The sequence below is a fragment of the Artemia franciscana genome, chromosome 10, assembly GCF_032884065.1.
Source record: "Artemia franciscana chromosome 10, ASM3288406v1, whole genome shotgun sequence".
Classification (NCBI taxonomy): domain Eukaryota; kingdom Metazoa; phylum Arthropoda; class Branchiopoda; order Anostraca; family Artemiidae; genus Artemia; species Artemia franciscana.
The window spans coordinates 47754921-47773898 of NC_088872.1; the positions used below are offsets into that span (position 1 = coordinate 47754921).

An 18978-nucleotide genomic window follows, 5' to 3' on the forward strand; every position below is an offset into this window, starting at 1 on the left:
CATAAAAGCCTATTGTATATTTTATTGAAAACTTTACACATCTTGAACAGTGTCCTTTTGTTTTCCAAAATAATGTCAACTAATAAAAAATAAAACATTATAATAATCAAAATGACTGGAAAGAACTAATTAATAAAAACTGGATATTTGATACATAAAACATATTACATAGACGTCATAATGGGAAAAGTTAAAATAGTTCAAAATTTATTACCTTTTTATTTAAGTACAATTTTGTTTTATTATTTGTAAGGTTTGTTTAAAAGAAAGTAAAACATAATTTTTATTGTAGTATCTTGGTATGTATGATTAGAAGCCATGAACTATCAGAGACAATACTCTAAAACTGCTTATAGTAAAGAGCCATAAGGCTTCAGTGTATTGTAATTTTTTTTTCAGATTTTCTTCACATGGAAGGGATTATTTTACAAACTTAAGAAGGGGTTCATTTGATTGCAAATTGAAAGTTATAGTGCCCTTTTGTTAGTGAAAAGTGATTGAAGCGCGAGCAGGCCCCCTTTTCTCCCCAAATGCAACAAATCTAAAATTTCAGAGAATGTTGAGGGGATGTTAAGCTCAATCAAAAGATAGTACATGCATCCTTTTTGTCACAAGAGTTTATCTGAAATATCTCAGGAATGGCTAATGGCACTTATTTGAAATTGTCAGGGAATATTGAGGAACATTTTGAAATAAAGCAGAATAGACTAATTAATATATTATAATAAGAGATTTTAATTCTTTAGCAAGAGACATGAACAACTGGAGAAATATTAACCAGCAAAAATACTTTGACAATTAAAAACAAACAGAAATTAATTTAAAAATATTTTTGAAAAGGAAGTTTTTCAAATAAAAGTAAAAAGCCATGTTAAACTTAAGAAGAGGAGAAATGAATCCCTAAAATAATTCAAACTCAAAACAACGAGAAATTTCTATTAAAGAATAAACAAAACCCAATACAAACAGAGAGTAAAGTAAGCAATCATAGCTAACATAAAGATAACAGGTTATCAAAAGATGAATAAATATATCTTAAAACAAATAAAAATTAAATTGAATATTCAAGTTAAATTTGAAATGATTAAAGATTACTGCAAACAGAAGCTTGGCCACTGTCTCATACCAATATCACACCCTCTAACCATTTCAAATTGAATTATTACAGTGATTTATCTCTGCTGGTTCTATGCGTAATTTGGATCTTGACTTTTCTTTGAAAACTTCTTTTTAGAAGATTTTATTTAATTAATTTGATAAAACGAACTCAAATCTGGAGAGTTTTGTGCGAGTTTTAATATGTGTATAGGTAGCAACATTGAAGAGTAAATCCAAATTTAGGTCAGAATAAAGATCTGAATACCCCTTTCGAATCTTTTCGTTGGATTCTACAGGTCCAGTGGGAGCCAAGTTTGGTGGGTTTGTAGAGGAAGGTAATCCACATATTTTGGTTAGAGTTGATTGTTGTTTGAATTTTTGAGGAGAAATACACTCTTAAAGATTACACAGGTTGTTCAAGAATTATGGAAACAATTATTGTTGGATCTTATAGACCTATTAGACTTAGAAAGGTAAGTAGTTCAATGAATTTGATAGTTTTTGCAAAGAACATTAGAAACTAGAATTGTGGTAGATATGGTAATAGGATTTTTAAAGTTCTTTGTTCAGAATTCATGGTGGACATGCTTGCACTAATTTGGATATTTCATTATCCAACCAATAAGATTTTCAAGTGAATTTAATCCCTGAGGTGTTGCAATCTTGGCAAAGGATTATAGGTCTTGACCTAAATAAAATTATTCTTGCTACTGTTTGACATCACAATGCATTACCAATCAAACGACCATCTCTGGGCTTTGATTTATGGATTACGATTTGGATTGTGACTGCTTACGAGTGGAATAAGATGGCTAAAAAATCGGTATTCACCTCTCTTCTTAACTTTTTGAGTAAGTTACTCACAGAAAGGGTAAAACTTGATGTGATTGTCAAGAGCGCTATCAATTGTTTTGAAGACGATGCAGTTTCAAATAGTTCGTGGTAACGAACTGTAGTAAGGAGTGACCCGGCTCAATAGTAAACGAAACTCTAAAAAACGGACTTTTGATGCTAAAAGATACATCAAAAGAATCTGATTTTCATGCTGATTTTAAATATATAAGTTTCATCAAATTTAGTCTTTGTCATCAAAAGTTACGAGCCTGAAAAAATGTGCCTTATTTTAGAAAATAGGAGAAAAAACCCCCTAAGAGTCACAGAATCTTAACGAAAATCACACCATCGCATTCGGCGTATCAGAGAACCCTATAGCAAAATTTTCAAGCTCCTATCTACAAAAAAGTGGAATTTCGTATTTTTTGCCAGAAGACAAATCACGGGTGCGTGTATATTTGTTAGTTATTTTTTCCTTCTTTTCCCCAGGGGTCATCGTATCGACCAAGTGGTCCTAGAATGTCGCAAGAGGGCTCATTCTAACGGAAATGAAAAGTTCTAGTGCCCTTTTTAAGTGACCAAAAAAATTGGAGGGCACCTAGGCCCCCTCCCACGCTCATTTTTTCTCCAAAGTCAACAGATCAAAATTTTGAGATAGCCATTTTGTTCCACATAGTCAAAAACCATAATAACTATGTCTTGGGGAATGACTTACTCCCTCACAGTCCCTGGGGTAGGGGCTGCAAGTTACAAACTTCGACCAGTGTTTATATATAATAATGGTTATTGGGAAGTGTACAGTCGTTTTCAGGGGATTTTTTTGGTTTTGGGAATGGGGTTGAGGGGAGGGGGCTATTTGGGAGGATCTTTCCTTGGAGAAATATGTTATGGGGGAAGAGAAATTCAATGAAAAGGGCGCAGGATTTTTTAAAATTACCATAAAAGAAAACAATGAAAAAATAAACATGGAAAAGTTTTTTCAATTGAAAGTAAAGAGTAGCATTGAAACTTAAAACGATCAGAGATTATTACCCATATGATGGGTTCTAAAAATACTTTAGCATAAAGAGCGAGGTATTTAGGAGGAGATAAATACCTCACTCTTTATGCTATAGTATTTTTAGTAATTTCAACTATTTATTCTACGGCCTTTCTGATTCAGGGGTCATTCTTAAAGAATTGGGACAAAACTTACGATTTAGTGTAAAGAACTAGGTATTAACGAGGGTACAAACCCCCTCATATACATAATAAAAATTAAAGAATATAAAAGTTTGTTATGTAAGTTAATTCTTAAGTTAAGTATATTTTTTACTAATAAAAAAATTCGTTAAAATTAAAATTTATAGTTGCCTTTTTATGTAACCGAAAAATTGCTCGGCAACTAGGCCTCCTTCCCCATCCCTTATTTCTCAAAATCGTCTGATCAAAACTAAGAGAAAGCCATTTAGCCAAAAAAGGAATTAATATGCAAAATTCATTTTAATAATTTATGTGTGAAGAGCTAAAATCAAACATGCATTAATTCAAAAACGTTCAGAAATTACATAAAAAAACTAGTTTTTTTAACTGAAAGTAAGGAGCGACATTAAAACTTAAAACGAACAGAAATCACTCCGTATATGAAATTAGTTGTCCCTTCCGCAATCTCTCGCTCTTTACGCTAAAGTTTGGCTCTTTGCCACAATTCTGCTTTTTAAAACAATTAAAAGCTTTAGCGTAAAGAGCGAGGGATTGCGGAGGGGACAACCCATTTCATATACGGAGTAATTTCTGTTCGTTTTAGGTTTTAATTTCGCTCCTTACTTTCAGTTAAAAAAACTAGTTTTTTTTATGTAATTTACAAGCTAAGAAGACCCTTCATAGTGAGCTGGATATACAAACCCGGATGGTTTTGTAAGCCAAAGATAATGACAATATTACTGATATGTGTAAGTGCTAGTAACGGCGGCAAAGCAAAACGTTCTGATCCCGAAGTTCGTAATTTCCACTCCGTCTGAAGTACCTGCCATCGGCGAGTCTGTTCATGCCACAGTAGTTCCGAAAGTAAATGAACTCTCGAGAAAATTAGATGGATTCATGTTGAATGCTAGCCGCTTCCCGGCCTGTCTTCCTGACAGGTTACAGTCCCCTCAATCCACACCCCCTCTCACTTTATTCTGTGATGCTTAAGCATCCCCAAAAAGACTTAAAAGGCTCAATTGAACAAAAAACATTCATTGACAAGGTGTGCCCAAATCCAAACCATATAGCCGATTTACCCCGCTCTAATGACGAGTGGGAACTTGTGGTTCAGTCCAAGAAAACCGCGAGCCAGATAGCTGAAAATGTTAAGCATGCTAAACCATCCATCCACATTTCCCTCAAGGAGCCTGCCTTTGTTGTGGCGATTAAACGAGTGCCAGAAGATTTAGACAAGCTGTTGCTGAATCAGCTAATCCTTGAGTGCACTAAAACAGTACAGTGTGGTAAGACCCGCACATTTAAAGTTTACTTTCCATCTCGAACTGATTTTGATAGGTTTCTGAAAGTATCTATGAAAGTTGGATATAAACGCCTTCTGGTTGAGTAGTTTGTGTTCCTACCACGTCGCTACTTCAATTGTCATGCGATTGGTCACCTCGACCGGAATTGTAAGAACAATGTACTGTGTTTGCCCAATGTACTGTGTTGCCCATTACAAGCAAAGCTTCTTGGGCCTATTAACTGATTTACTTTTGTAATAGTTTTCTTTTAGTATTAATAAATTGATTGATTGATTAATTGATTGATTGATTGATTTTAAATATGGCTCATTTGCTCACAAATCGACGCCTGACACTCCATGCCAAAAATTGCCTTTAGCATTTGTTCAAGACCAATGGTCACATTTTTTATAGTGTAAAGTGCCAGAGAAAGTGCAAAACTTAAACCCATCGGCTCCTTCCTATTATCATGGAATATAAACGGGGCGTCTAATAAACTTTCTGTGTCGCAAAGCCTCGACTCCAGTTACAACATGATTTTCCTCCAGGAACATTTTGTTACTAAACATAGTATCAACATGCTTACGCTTGATGGCATGACGTTGTACTCCATACCTGATAGAAAGCTGAATAACAGAGGCAGACCCTCTGGTGATCTTGTTATTTTTGTTAAACTGGCTCTCCGTTCTAGCTTGCTTGAACTAAATGATCATTATTTAGCCGTGAGAGTGGGCTCCTGTTTTTATATTAGCGTGTATTTACCCACTGATTACTCCAACGATCAATCAGAGCGATTGTTTTCTTTATCTTGTGAAAAGTTAGGTTTTTGTGTAGACAAAATACGGCGTCTAGGTTTACTTTGTGTTATAGCCAGAGACTTTAAGTGTAATTTGTCTGAGCCCGATTCTCAGGTTCCTCCACATACTACCTTAGTTAAGGGTTTATTTAGTGATTTTTTGCATGTATTAGATAAAATGACCGGTTTTACGTATATTCACGCGTCTTCACAAACCTCTAACTTGGACCACATTGCTGTATCGTAAAATCTAACCACCAATACAGTTAATGTTATATCTGATTATCAGCTTTCTGGCCATTTACCTATAACTTGTTCTATCGGTGTGCCAACTTCGTTTTCTCGAAGTAGTCCACTAGCACGTGATTTCTCAGTGGGTCGGCATTGTTGTGATTGGTCAAATATTGACCAAATTCAATTTATCTAGTCCATCGACTTGATTCTAAGCAAAATTAATGTCCTATTCCACCTCCTCCAAAAGTCATTTCAATGGCCTAAGAATGAGGTGCTGATTTGTCTTGATATATATTGTGCTGAAATATGTCATGCACTCTTTTTTACTGAAAAACAAGCTGTCCCCATGCAATTTGTCTTCGAAGGAAATTGTCCCTGGATGGTCCACAAATCTAGACCTGTTTACTTCATCTGGACAAGCAAATTTTTGGTTTTCTATATGGAAAGAGTGTGGGTGTCCTACTATGGGACTTGTGAATGAAATATGGATGTCTACAAAGCAGAAGTTTTCCAAAATTCTTGCTCAGCATTGTAGAGATCTCATTAATAGCTATTCTGTCCTTGCAAAACAAGATCGAAATATGGTATTTAAATTTGTCTCCTCCTCAGCATCCCCTCCTTTGTCACCGTCCTCAGCTGATATTTCAGAAGCTGAATGGTATGCATATTACGAATCCGAGTTTTCTTCCTCTAATCGTATCATAGAGCAATCTTATGAAGTAACTCCGGATCAGTTTCTGGATGCTCAACCCAATGAAGATTTTGTGGTCAGTACCCGTTCTGTTGAAAATGCCATCCAAAAATTAAAATGGAAACGTTCATCTGGTATTGACCATATCAGTGCGCTTCATTTGAAATATGGGGGAAAACTTCTTACGTCTCATGTGTCCCTGCTTATGCAGATGATTTTGACTCAGGCTATGATCTAACTCCTATCTCTAAAATAGGGAAATCTGAAGTCCACTGTAAATAATTTCCACCCTATTACTGTTGCTACATCCCTTTGCAAGCTCTTTGAGCTACTATTTATTAGGGAACTGGAAAAAGTTTGCTATACTCCTTAACACCAATTCGGATTTAAGGGAGGTACCGGGTGTGCCAACGGTTTAACTGCTATTGTAAATACCCTGATTGATGCGGAGTCGTCTGGCAAAAATTGTTGATATGGGGGATATGATGTCAGACGTGCATTCGACTCTCTTATCCATGCTGCAATGCTTCTGGAAGCTGGTAAACGAGGATTGAATCTGGCCATTATTCGTTCTCATCGTGATTTATATTCAAGACTACATATCCGCTTGAAACCACCCCCAGATAAAGGCCTGCCCCCGATTCCACATAACAACTTATACCAGTCAAGAAACGGGCCCTTCAATGATCTATCACCTCTCCCGACCTTTTTAATAACTATGTACTGGAAGCACAAAATCTGTGCCCCCTGTCACTGATTCTGCCTTCTGTAAATCTTTTCTTTTATATGCTATGCGGATGACATCCTAAACCTTAGTTGAACTCTTCATCGTAACTCTGAAACTTTTGGAATCCTTGAAGTGGAATATCGGAAAGTTGGGCTTGAATTTAACTCCTCCAAATCTGACATTGCCCTAATTAACTAGAAAACAGATTCCCTTGCCCCTTCCATCACGCTTGAATCTAGCTCTATTCGGCCTGTAGATCACCTTATGTATCTAGGTCTGCCCATTGCTTCTTCTATCCTACACATCCGAAAACTTCTTCTTGAGCGAATCAGAATTAGAATCTCAGCAGCTTACGCTTCCATTGTATCTTGTAAATTTCGATTCAACCGATCTCTTCTAGCAAGTCTATATAATGCTGTTGCCCTTCCACATATTCTCTACCCCGCACCCTTCTGGAAACTTCTAACAAAACTGACAAGAGTAAAATCCGATCCATGTTCTTTCGCTTTGCCAAGTATCTGCTTCATCTGCCCCGTGGTATAGAAATACACTCGCTATTGAGAAATTGTAGGTCGCTGACCCAGAGGTTACTGTTGCCAGACGGATTGCAAAGCATAATAGAAAAATAGATAGGAATTTTAATGATTGGTCCCACATTCTTCGGCAGTGATGATTGTGTTTTTCTTTTTCTTATGTACCGTATGGTGTGTGTTTAATTGTGACGCGGATTTTATGGCACGTGGTATTTACCAAGTAATATATAGCAATCACAAATTATGTCAGTAGGTCGGTCTGTCTGTCTGTCTGTTCCGGTTTTGCTAGTTTAGGCACTTCTAGATATGCTAGGAAGATTAAATTCGGCAGACGTATCAGGGACTAGACCAGATTAAATTAGAAATTGTCGTTTTCCTGATTTGACCATCTGGGGGGGGGGGGGGGTTAAATCGGGAAAATTAGAAAAAATGAGGTATTTTTAAGCTTACGAACGGATGATCGGATCTTAATGACACTTGATGTTTGGAGGGATGATGTCTACCCTATTTGACCATCTGGGGGGAGTGGGGGGACGGTTAATTTGGAAAAATAGAAAAAATGAGGTATTTTTAACTTACGAATGGGTGATTGGATCTTAAGGAAATTTGACATTTAGAAGATATCATGTCTCAGAGCTCTTATTTCAAATCCCGACTGGATCCGGTGACATGGGGGGTAGTTGTAGGGGAAACCTAAAATCTTGGAAAACGCTTAGAGTGGAGGGATCGGGATGAAACTTGGTCGGAAAAACCAACACTAATCCTAGATACGTGATTGACATAACCGGAACGGATCCGCTGTCTTTGGGGGAGTTGGGGGGAGGGTTAATTCTGAAAAATTAGAGAAAATGAGGTATTTTTAACTTACGAACGGCTGATCAGATCTTAATGAAATTTTAAATTTAGAAGGATCTTTTGCTTCAGCGCTCTTAATTTAAATTCTGAACAGACTCGGTGACAGCGGTGGGAGTTTGAGGGAGAAACCGGAAATCTTGGAAAACGTGAAAATTGAGGCATCTTTATCTCATGAATGGGTGGTCGGATCTAAATGAAACAGGGTATATAGAAAGATCTTATGTCTCAGATGCTCAATTTTCAATTCAAATCTGATCTGGGGACGTAGGGGGTGGGAGGGGGGAAACAGAAATCTTGGAAACCGGAAACCCTGGAAAACGCTTAGAGTGGAGAGATCGGGATGAAACTTGATGGAAAGAATAAGCACAAGTTCTAAAGACATGATTGACATAATTGGAACGGATCCACTTTCTTTGGGGGAGCTGGGGGGATTTCCAGTGCTTTGGCGAGTTCTGTGCTTCTGGCCGTTCTAGGACGATGAAAATTGGTAGGCGTTTCAAGGACCTGCTCAAATCAACTTGATGACAGTCGTTTCCCTGATTTGACCATCTGGGGGGCTGGAGGGAGAGGAAAAATAAAAAAATGAAGTATTTTTAACTTAAGAATGGGTAATCGGATCTTAATGAAATTTGATATTTAGAAGGACCTCATGTCTCATGCTCGTATTTTAAATCCCTACCGTATCTGGTGATATTGGGGGAGTTGGAGGGGAAAACAGGAAATCTTTGAAAACGCTTAGAGTGGAGAGATCGAAATAAAACTTTGTGGGAAGAATAAGCACAAGTCCTAGATACGTTATTGACGTAACCGGACTGAATCGGCTCTCTTTGGGGGAGTTGGGGATTTGTTAAATCGGGAAAATTAGAAAAATTGAGGTATTTTTAACTTAAGAACGGGTGACCGTATCTTAATAAAATTTGATATTTAGTAGGAACTGATTCCTCAGAGCTCTTATTATAAATCCCGACTAGATCTGGCGACGTTAGGGGGATTGGGAGGGGAAAATCGGAAATCTTGGAAAACGCTTAGAGTGGAGAGATCAGGATTAAACTTGGTGGGTAGAATAAACAAATGTCGTAGATACGTGATATACGTAACTGGACTGGATCCGCTCCCTTTGGGGGAGTTAGGGGGGTCCAGTGCTTTGGCGAGTTCGGTGCTTCCGGACGTGCTAGGACTATGAAAATTGGTAGGCGTGTCAAGGACCTGCACAAATTGACTGGATAGAGTCGTTTACCCCGGTTCGACCATTTGGGGGGCTGAAGGGAGAGGAAAAACTAGAAGAAATTAGGTGTTTTTAACTTACGAGTGGGTCATTGGATCTTAATGGATTTTGGTATTTAGTAGGACCCCGTGTCTCAGACCTCTTATTTAAATCCCTACCGGCATTAAGCCTCTGATTTTCCTTTTAAATCAATCTATTGATTGGTAGAATTTTGCTAGAGCTCATACCATATGAGCTCTTAGCTCTTTTTCAATATTTTGTATTAATATATTTCTTGTAAAATTGTTTAAACTTTATTATTCTGCACCATCTATAGTATCTCACCGTTTTGAAGTTTTTTTTTTTTGTTTTTTTAAAATTCTAGTATCTTTCGTATTATCTATTTGCTTTGTATTTAGCGAAGCATTTAATTGTTGTCTTTATTGTTTTATTGTTTGGTTTTCTTTTACTGCTCCGTCTTCTTGCTTTTGTATGACAGGTTTTCAAATAAATAAATAAAATATGATAAAAACATATCTTTTAATTCTTCTTTTCGTTTTTTTTTTTTTTGGGGGGGGGGCTTGGGGCTGAGTGACGATTAGGGTTAATTTAAAACATAAGAAATTAATTTGTGTGCTTATTTGAAATAAGGAGTTCTGCCCATCTTTAATTTTCTTGGTTCTGATTCGGAGTTTGACCCCATGTTATTGAAGGTGAACCAAAAAAGAAAAATTTTCTTAATGGTACTCCAGACCATATTTGGAATAAGAAGTACTGTCAATTTTAACTTTGCTTGGATCTGACATAGAATTTGACTGTGTTATTACAAAAAAAGGCTCATTAAAGGTACTTCAGGTGGGAAAAAACTTGCTCATGGTTTTCTGAAAGAAACCTTTCTGACTTGGAGTTTGGCTACATGCTATGGCAATTGACCCCCCCCCCCCGTTCCGAATAGGACTTGGCTAGGGACATCTCTGGTCAGTTCCAGACCAAGTCCATGAGAAATAATTACCTATACTTTTTGGTCCTAGTCTGTTATCTCTGTGCACTTACATAATAGGGCAAACTTTCTATAGTTGTGACTAATTTCACCACCTATAAATATTTTCTTTAACCTTCATCTTACCCGGCTATGGTAGCTCATGCCACAAAAACATGAAAAATAATTAGGCTAAAAACATATTTCTGCCTGTATCTTGGAATTTAGTTGTGGCTACTCAATTTTGCAAGTAGCAGGAATTTTCATGGGGAGGGGGAATTTTCCAGGTGGGATATGCCTAGCACCTCATAGGGTATCTGATAAATGAATAAATAAACAAAATAATTGTTAATCTTTGGCTTATAAAAAGAATAGTACATTTGTTGAACTTATTATAATATTTATGGTGTTGATTAGGAAGTGTGCTGTGAACTGTTTTTATCCTTATTTTAGTTTATTTTTGCCACCCATTAGGAAAAGTCTTTTATTTTTTGGGGTGTCCATTAAACTGTATTTATTTGTTGTTTTTTTCGTTGTAACTATTTTTTTTCTCTCTCTCTTGTGTCGAAGAGAGTGTTGTATTATTTTTTAAGCTGCAGTTTGACAGGCGCATCAGTCAGAACTTTGAAGTTCCTTTCTTGCATTCTCGACAGAGCTGGGTATAGCATGGCTTTGCTTTGGGGAATGGTCTTACTTGTTCAGGAGTATATAGCTCTTGATTTGAAACAGGAGCGGATGAGCTTAGAGAACGGTGACTTTAATCAACTAGCAGACGTTCTTTGGAATACAGCTAGAATAATTCATAACTGGTGAATAGATTCGTGGAATTTCATAGAGGTGAATGGACCTCCCACTGGATCTACAGACCTTGCAAAGTTATGAAGAAGAAGGGTTTCTTCATTTTTCACATCAGGCTGAAATAGGAGATTGCTTGAAGGACTAAAAGGGGTATGCAGATCAAGATTAGGGGGAACAAGCCTGTCAGTGGCAAAAGAGGCAAGATTATCTTCTTCTGTGAAGATTTTAGGATTGTAGAGCCATATTACGGTTTTCTCAAAGTTCCTCAGGATGTTTTTTGGGGTGAACAATAGAGGAAGAATTCGCCTAATAAGCAAAAGAATGTCATATATTGTCAAGGTCTCTCCCAGGGTTAGACAATATCCAGTTGTTTGCAGTTTCGTTGCATTGGCACTTGAAGAAGAAGTACACATTAACATCTTACACTTAGAGCTTGTGGCTGTATTGAAGGGCAATGATAAGTCGTATTATGCCTGAATGAATCTTTTGGAAGCTGCACAACTTTTAGGGAGATGTGAGACTCATGGTTATTTTAGATTAGAAGCTTGGGGTTCTCTTAAGGTCCATGTGAATATATGTTGAAGTAATAAATATATTTCAAAATAGATCTTGGTTGATCTAACCTGACGCCTCCCAGATATATTGCAAATAGGCCATTTTAACATCTATAATTAGTTATAAATCTTCCTCAACATGCCCTGAATGTTTCAACTTAATACTACTATCAGTTCCTAAGTTGTTGCAAATATGCCCTTATGACAAACATAGTAAATACCCTTGATCGACATAGTGTATTTTGATTTAGTTTGACATCCCCAATAACACGCCCTGAAAGTTCCTAGATAATCCAACCTTTTCCTGGGATATTGGACATATACCCTTTCGACAATCTAGATGCACATAGCACCATTTGACTAAGTTTTACTCCCCCTTGGAGTTTTTCTTGAAATTGAAACTTAATAGGCTATTATGTTCCTGAGACATTGTATCCGTTCTGTTTTGAACCCGGGTGTACTTACACCTTTTTGAAGAAAACTACACTTAGGAAAAAATTATCCTCGATTTTGCAAATGGGTGTCATCTAGTACATATTGGGACATGACCCAGTGTGCACTATTTTTTCTTGTCCTACTATATACCATATTACTCCGTCTATAAAATTGAGTTCAGAAGACGGTTATAGAACATGGTCAGATGATTAGGCTTTCGTTGGTACCACAAGTATCAAGTTCTACTGAAACAGAAAAAAAAAATCAGAAAATCTGAAGGCAGAATATTTTTTTTTTTTTGGGGGGGGGGCTATCCCAAATTTTGGGGTAGGTTTATCCAAAGACAAAATTATAACATACCAAAATAATTGCTCTGGATAGTCGAACATTAAACTAATTATGCTAGAAGGCCGCTGCGGATTTTTTAGAGAATGCTAGATTGCATAAAGGTGGCTTAACACACTATGTAGGCCTACCACGTCCCAGCATATACCACTCTCCCCTGTATATCTACAGGAATAAGGACTGAAATACATTTTGTTTATTCTTATTCCTTCCCTTTTTGAAATCTCCGTAGTCAATTTTTTTTTATTAGTTCGTATTTTTTAATATTTTTTTCTTTAATTTTCTTATCAGTGATTATAATGCAGAATTCTTTCTATTCTAGTGAGTGATGCTTTATTTTTGCCCCAAGTGTCATAATAAGTTATCCACAGAATATAGTCTGGTCAAGAGCAGATATCGACTTGGCTGTCGAACATGCCCATATGTTCATTACTTAAACTCAGAAGGTTTTGGCTCTGTATATCATCCGCAATTAAAGGTATGTTTCCTGACTCTGAAAAAACTTAGGATTTCTTTTTGTTTTTCCTTTTTGTTACCTACAGCACGGTTTTTAATAGAAAATTTAATTCCATAGTCTAAAATTTAAATTAAAAATTTTTTCTATTCCATAATAATAACCAATTTTTATGTGAATTTTGTAAAGTTATGCTGAATTTGATACCAATAAAAATAACGTCAAGTCAGCAAAAACAATGTGAAGCAGCCTAAGGAAGATAGATTACTAATCGTTTGGATTTCAGTGCCGTCATTTATAACCTATGAAAATAATGAAAGATTTTATAGTGTGTTGTTTCTTTTTTTAAGCTCCTCCCTCCTCCCCTGTGAAATTTTTCCAATCCCCCTCCTCCTTTGGGGAGGACATTTTGATGCTAATAACTTTTACTATGTAAATCTCTCTCCTCCCCCTCTCTCTCCCTCTTGCCCTCTCTCTCTCTCTCTGTCTCTTTCTTTTTCTTTCTCTCTCTTTCTCTTTCTCTTTTCTCTATCTCTCTTCTCCCTCTCTCTTTCTCTCTCCAAGCAGACTCGAAGAAAAAAAAAAGGTGAATTCTATGGTTGATTTGAAAAATTGCAGGACAAATCATAAAAATTGTTCGATTGATCTAAATATCGTTCCTCTTTTAGGAGGTAGATGACATAATTGGTGGCTCAGATACTTGGAAGAATGCTGATACAACAGACGCTCAGTGTCCAAAATGTGGCTTTGGAAAAGCTTATTTTATGCAAATACAGACTCGATCTGCAGATGAGCCTATGACTACCATTTTAAGATGTTGTGAATGTGCAAATGTTTGGAGAGATTAGGCCAAATTTAGATCAGTAGTAATTTTTGTTTTACAAATCAAAGGTCTTATATTTTCTGGACACCCAGTTACACTATTTTAAGGAACGTTGATGCATCTTTTCTGCGATGAAAATTTTCAATAAATTTCTTGTAGTAACTCTTCATGGAAATCAAACACAAATAGGCCAACTCGAGATGGCGCTGAGTTCTAATTTACTGATGTTAAATAAAAATCTGATGCTCAACATTTTTAATATTTTTCTTATTGTACCTACCATACACCAGAAATCTGACTAATTTTTGGATTTCCTAGTGTCGCTTTATTAACATTGGGAGTTTACTAATATTAGGTTTTTTGTACAATGAAAATTTTTTATGTGATATTAAGAACTTTGTGCTGATCATAGCTTAGATACCAATACAGTTATGAAAACTCCTATCTTGCCCATAAGAAGCTTTTGGTATAGAGCTCTGAACTTGGCGCCTCCTCCAAGCCCGCGCTCTGACGCATAGATCGTACTACAACACCATAGGCGGGAACGCAATATTGTTGTATACATAGCTGAGATACCAATACCAGTTTCCTGTTACCAATTAGATACCAATACCTGTTTCCTGTTACCAATTAGATACCAATACCAGTTTACTGTTACCAATTAGATACCAATACCAGTTTACTGTCTCCAGCCGTTCTCATCACTACCACGCACTGTGTCCCAAAAAAAGGTCGAGTTTTCCTAACTGTATTGGTATCTAAGCTGTGGTGCTGATCAAAGTTGTTTATAAGAGGGTAATTTATCTATAGTATAATGCTTCGGAGAGAATTGCATTTATTCCTCTTTTGCCTGTTCTGGGTTTGCAGTGGGTCAGAATTTAAACTGAATGCTTAGCTGGATGGAAATGATGGGTCCTGATATATCAAAGAAATACTTTGGTTTGACAACTTTTGGAAATATATCTGCTACTTAAATAAATTGTACAGATTAAGTTGAACTTTTTCGGGATCTCGGAGAGGCTCTTCGACCCTGGAATTCCCTCCTCTGTTGATGCGGCCTTGTACATTGATATGGAAGCATCAACTAGCCCCAAGACTGATTTTATAATTTCCTCCAGAAGGCAATTATCTTTAATGAACAAAATCTCGGTTATAAAACTGAAACTTTCTTAAACAGATTTGCAGCATAATTAAAGCCCAAGGGAGGTGTTTTGATCTCTTATTTCATTGGTGCCATAGTGTTTACTCAATCTTATTGTAAATACAAGAATGGATTTTACAAGAAAACGCATTTGACAGAAGAAAACAAACAAGAATGGTCACGTGTAATTACAGCCTTTTATGCTTTGTCAGAATTGCGACTCCCGAAAGTGTCTATTTGGCCTGGGTGTAGGGGAGATTTATAGGTGAGTTGGAGGAGTGGAGAGATTTTGCAATTGTGTCAGCTTTATGGCTTCTTATAGTGTCAAACTGTGACGGTTGGTTTAATGCATAAAACTACCTTTTTTGCTCTTCAATTACTTTAGTTTTTCTGGATAATTTAGTTCTTTTATGAAAAATTTAAGTTATGAAGAGCTTCATTTTAGTGTAAAAATGTATCTTATTGGAATTTATTATTAACTTTTAACTATTAAAGAAATCACAGAATTAGTTTCGTGCAAATTTTTCTCTAATCTGACTCCTCGTTTCTGCCTCGAAACTCTAGAGCTTTGACTAATCCAAAAGGGTATGAAATTGAATACCACCACCGGGATACACTTTGCAAATTTTCACGCACTATAGAAGGGTGGGCCTTCCACCCCCCCTGTCGTTAAAAGAAATCCCTCGCAATTGATAGAACTTCCAAATCGCTTGTTGAATTTTTCTATTTGGGCAAACTTTCATTGTTTCTGTGAATGTGAGAAAGGTTGGTATTCTTCATTTGATCTTTGCCTTTATTGAAAAAAGGCTAGGGAAGAAGTTTGATCAAGGACATCAAGATTAAAGTAACATTTCTTCCCAAGGTCAAATTTCTACTTCCTTTTTGTATTTCCTGTGCTTGAAAATTGATCCTCCAATTTTTGTGTGGTCAGATATAGCTGACTTATTCAAAAACAGGAAAAAAAAAAGTGGCATGATGATTTAACAGCATTATTATGTGATTGTTTTTTTTTTTTTTTTTGCAAAATCAATTATCCCATAAGGGCTTTAAGTATCTCGGTAAAATGTAGATTTTCATTCTTTCTGTTGGGGCGCGGGTATTAGCCATTCTACCTTTGTCGGCATAGATGTCAACTTTTCCAAAAAAAAGTGTTAGAGACATCGTTTCGTTCGGCAGAGGAGATGAACCCAAAATTTTTAGCCGCATCGGAGCTAGAAATAAAAAGTTGACAGTCATTCGAATGTTTGTTTTTCAACGTTTGAATTCTGCCCTTTTGTCTCAATTTCGAGCAGCATATCGAACACGTTTTCGGCAGTATCTAAATCCTACAATGGCAGAAATAACAGCCGAGTAAGTGGCTCAAAGCGTTAATGCCAAAAGGCTTGCGGCTAAAATATAAAGTAAGAAAAGAAGATGTGCCGAGGCATCACAAGAACAAACGTAAAAACAGGTTCGTGGTTCAAAGAGATAATACAAAAAGAAAATGTGCTGAGGAATCACAAGAACAACGTGAAAACAGGCTTGCGGCTCAAAGAGATAACGCCAAAAGAAATCATACCGAGGAATCACAAGAGCAACGTCAAAATTGTCGCCTGGCATTCAGGTACAGCCCAGTCGATGATTATAGCTTGAGTGGATGTGTTCAAATCGGGACTAGGTCTAAAATTTGTTCCTATTGCAAGGCCTTGAAATTTAATGGAGAAACAATGGAAATGTGTTGCGCCTCAGGAAAAGTTAAACTTCCTCAACTGGCTGCACCACCAGAGCCATTGAAGGCTTTATGACGTTACAGACTGGGACACCGGGACACAAATGACGACCGGGAAACAAGGAATATGAATAACGACCGGGTCACTCAAAGAGAAATTACAGACCGGGACACAAATGACGACCGGGACACAGGGAATATAAATGACGACCGGAACACTCAAAGAGAAATTAAAGACCAAAAAAATCCTCCTGAAAACGCCTGTACACTTCCCAATAACCATTACTATATGTAAGCATTGGTCAAAGTTTGTAACTTGTTGCCCCTTCCATGGGGACTGTGGGGGAGTAAGTCGTCCCCAAAGACATAGTTATAAGGTTTTTCGACTACGCTGAATAAAATGGCTATCTCAGAATTTTGATCCGTTGACTTTGGTAAAATAATTAGCGTGGGAGGGGGCCTACGTGCCCTCCAATTTTTTTGGTCACTTAAAAAAGGCACTAGAACTTTTCATTTCCGTTAGAATGAGCCCTCTTGAAATTCTAGGACAACTGGGTCGATACGATCACCCCTGGGAAAAAAAACAAAACAAAAAAACAAATAAACACGCATCCGTGATTTGCCTTCTGGCAAAAAATACAAAATTCCACATTTTTGTAGATAGGAGCTTGAAACTTCTACAGTAGAGATTCTATGACTAGATTCTACTAGATTCTATGACTTCTAGGGGGCGTTTCCCCCTATTTTCTAAAATAACACAAATTTTCTCAGGCTCGTAACTTTTGATGGGTAAGACTAAACCTGATGAAACTTATATATATAAAATCAGCATTAAAATGCGATTCTTTTGATGTAGGTATTGGTATCAAAATTTCATTTTTTAGAGTTTTGGTTACTATTGAGCCGGGTCGCTCCTTACTACAGTTCGTTACCACGAACTGTTTGATTCTGAGTGGATTGTCTTTTAGTCAGAGAAGTAAACCTATCAGGTATCTGGAAAATGAAATAAAACGCGGTATTTTTTACTGTAAATTGTTTTCGAGTAACTTTTTCTTTAGTTGGACCCCTCAAACGGTTTGTCCATTCAAAAAGACCAAAGGCCTGCAAAGATGAAAGCTCGTTAAAATTCAAGTCACAAAAGAATCAAGGGCTTATGGTGGCGTAGTGGATAAGGCCGACTCTGTTGATCGACACTTTGTCGATTCAGTTCCGCGTGCCGTATGGGAGGTATTAGAGATTTCCTTCCCATGCAAATTAATTAATTTTTTTCCACCTGTTTTTGTCATTTTCAAATACATGTTTCTAAATTGTTCAAGGTAGTTTTTGCTATGCAAATAGATAAAGAAAAACTTCTCTGCCAAAATTTTAGCTTTTGATTTTCGTTTCTTTGCATTTGGCCGATTTCCTTGCATTTGTTTTACAAATCAGGAAATAGGGTATTCTTAAACACTAGAGTTTATTATTATTATTTACATCTATAACTTTGCATCAGCTATTTTTGGCCTGTGGATACATCGAGAAGAAAACAATTTAAAGCCCCACTTTTAAGCTGATCAGGAACAAACTGTCCCGAGCAAGGAGAATAACAGAGAATGCTTTTGGAATTCCAAGTTACAAATGGAGAGTTTTTAGATCGCCTATACTTTTAAAGCCAAGTACTGTCACTATCCTGATTAAAGCTGCATGTTGCTTGCACAATTACCTCCTCACAGATGACATCACAAGTGGTGTCATATCGTATGCCACAGCAACAGATATAGACTCCAATGATCTCAAAAATGGATCTGGGAGGAAAGATCAACAGTTGGTAAATCTGATGGAAATTACCAACCGAATTACCTCCAATAGGGCTGGTGAGGGGCAAAAAAGGTAACAAATAAGATTTTTTAATTTGGAGCGCATATAATGATCAGTTTTATTCTTCTCCTTCTCTGGAGGTCTTTTTTCAACGCTGGTCTTGTCACCAAGGCTAGTAGATATCTGCTGGTATAAAACTGGTATGGTCTTGTTCATCTGTCCTGTCCCCATGAGCCTTTAAGCTACAATGAGGGGCTGGTTGCAGTACTACGGCAATGTTACTAAACGAGTACATAACATGGACAAGCAGGTTCTGTGCGAAAAGACAATGAGAGATGAGATATACATTTATTAAGAAAAGAAATAAACACTATTCGCCATTCGCTTGCCAAGAAAGGCAATAAGCTTGTAAAGGCAAGCGAGGTTACCACCCTCAGATAATTAAAACCACATTCATATCACGCTACTCAATACAAAAGAAACTCAACTGATGAAGGAAGAAAGGAG

The 18978-nt window shown here is 36.9% G+C and overlaps 1 protein-coding gene across 1 annotated transcript; it reads left to right on the plus strand.

Annotated features, from left to right (window-relative positions):
- The first annotated feature begins 12876 nt into the window (after positions 1–12876).
- LOC136032486 (DNA-directed RNA polymerase III subunit RPC10-like) lies at positions 12877–13850 on the plus strand. Its single transcript, XM_065712796.1, has 2 exons — positions 12877–13026; positions 13671–13850. The coding sequence occupies exons 1-2, from the start codon at positions 12877–12879 to the stop codon at positions 13848–13850; spliced, it is 330 nt and encodes a 109-aa protein (XP_065568868.1).
- The last annotated feature ends 5128 nt before the right edge of the window (positions 13851–18978 follow it).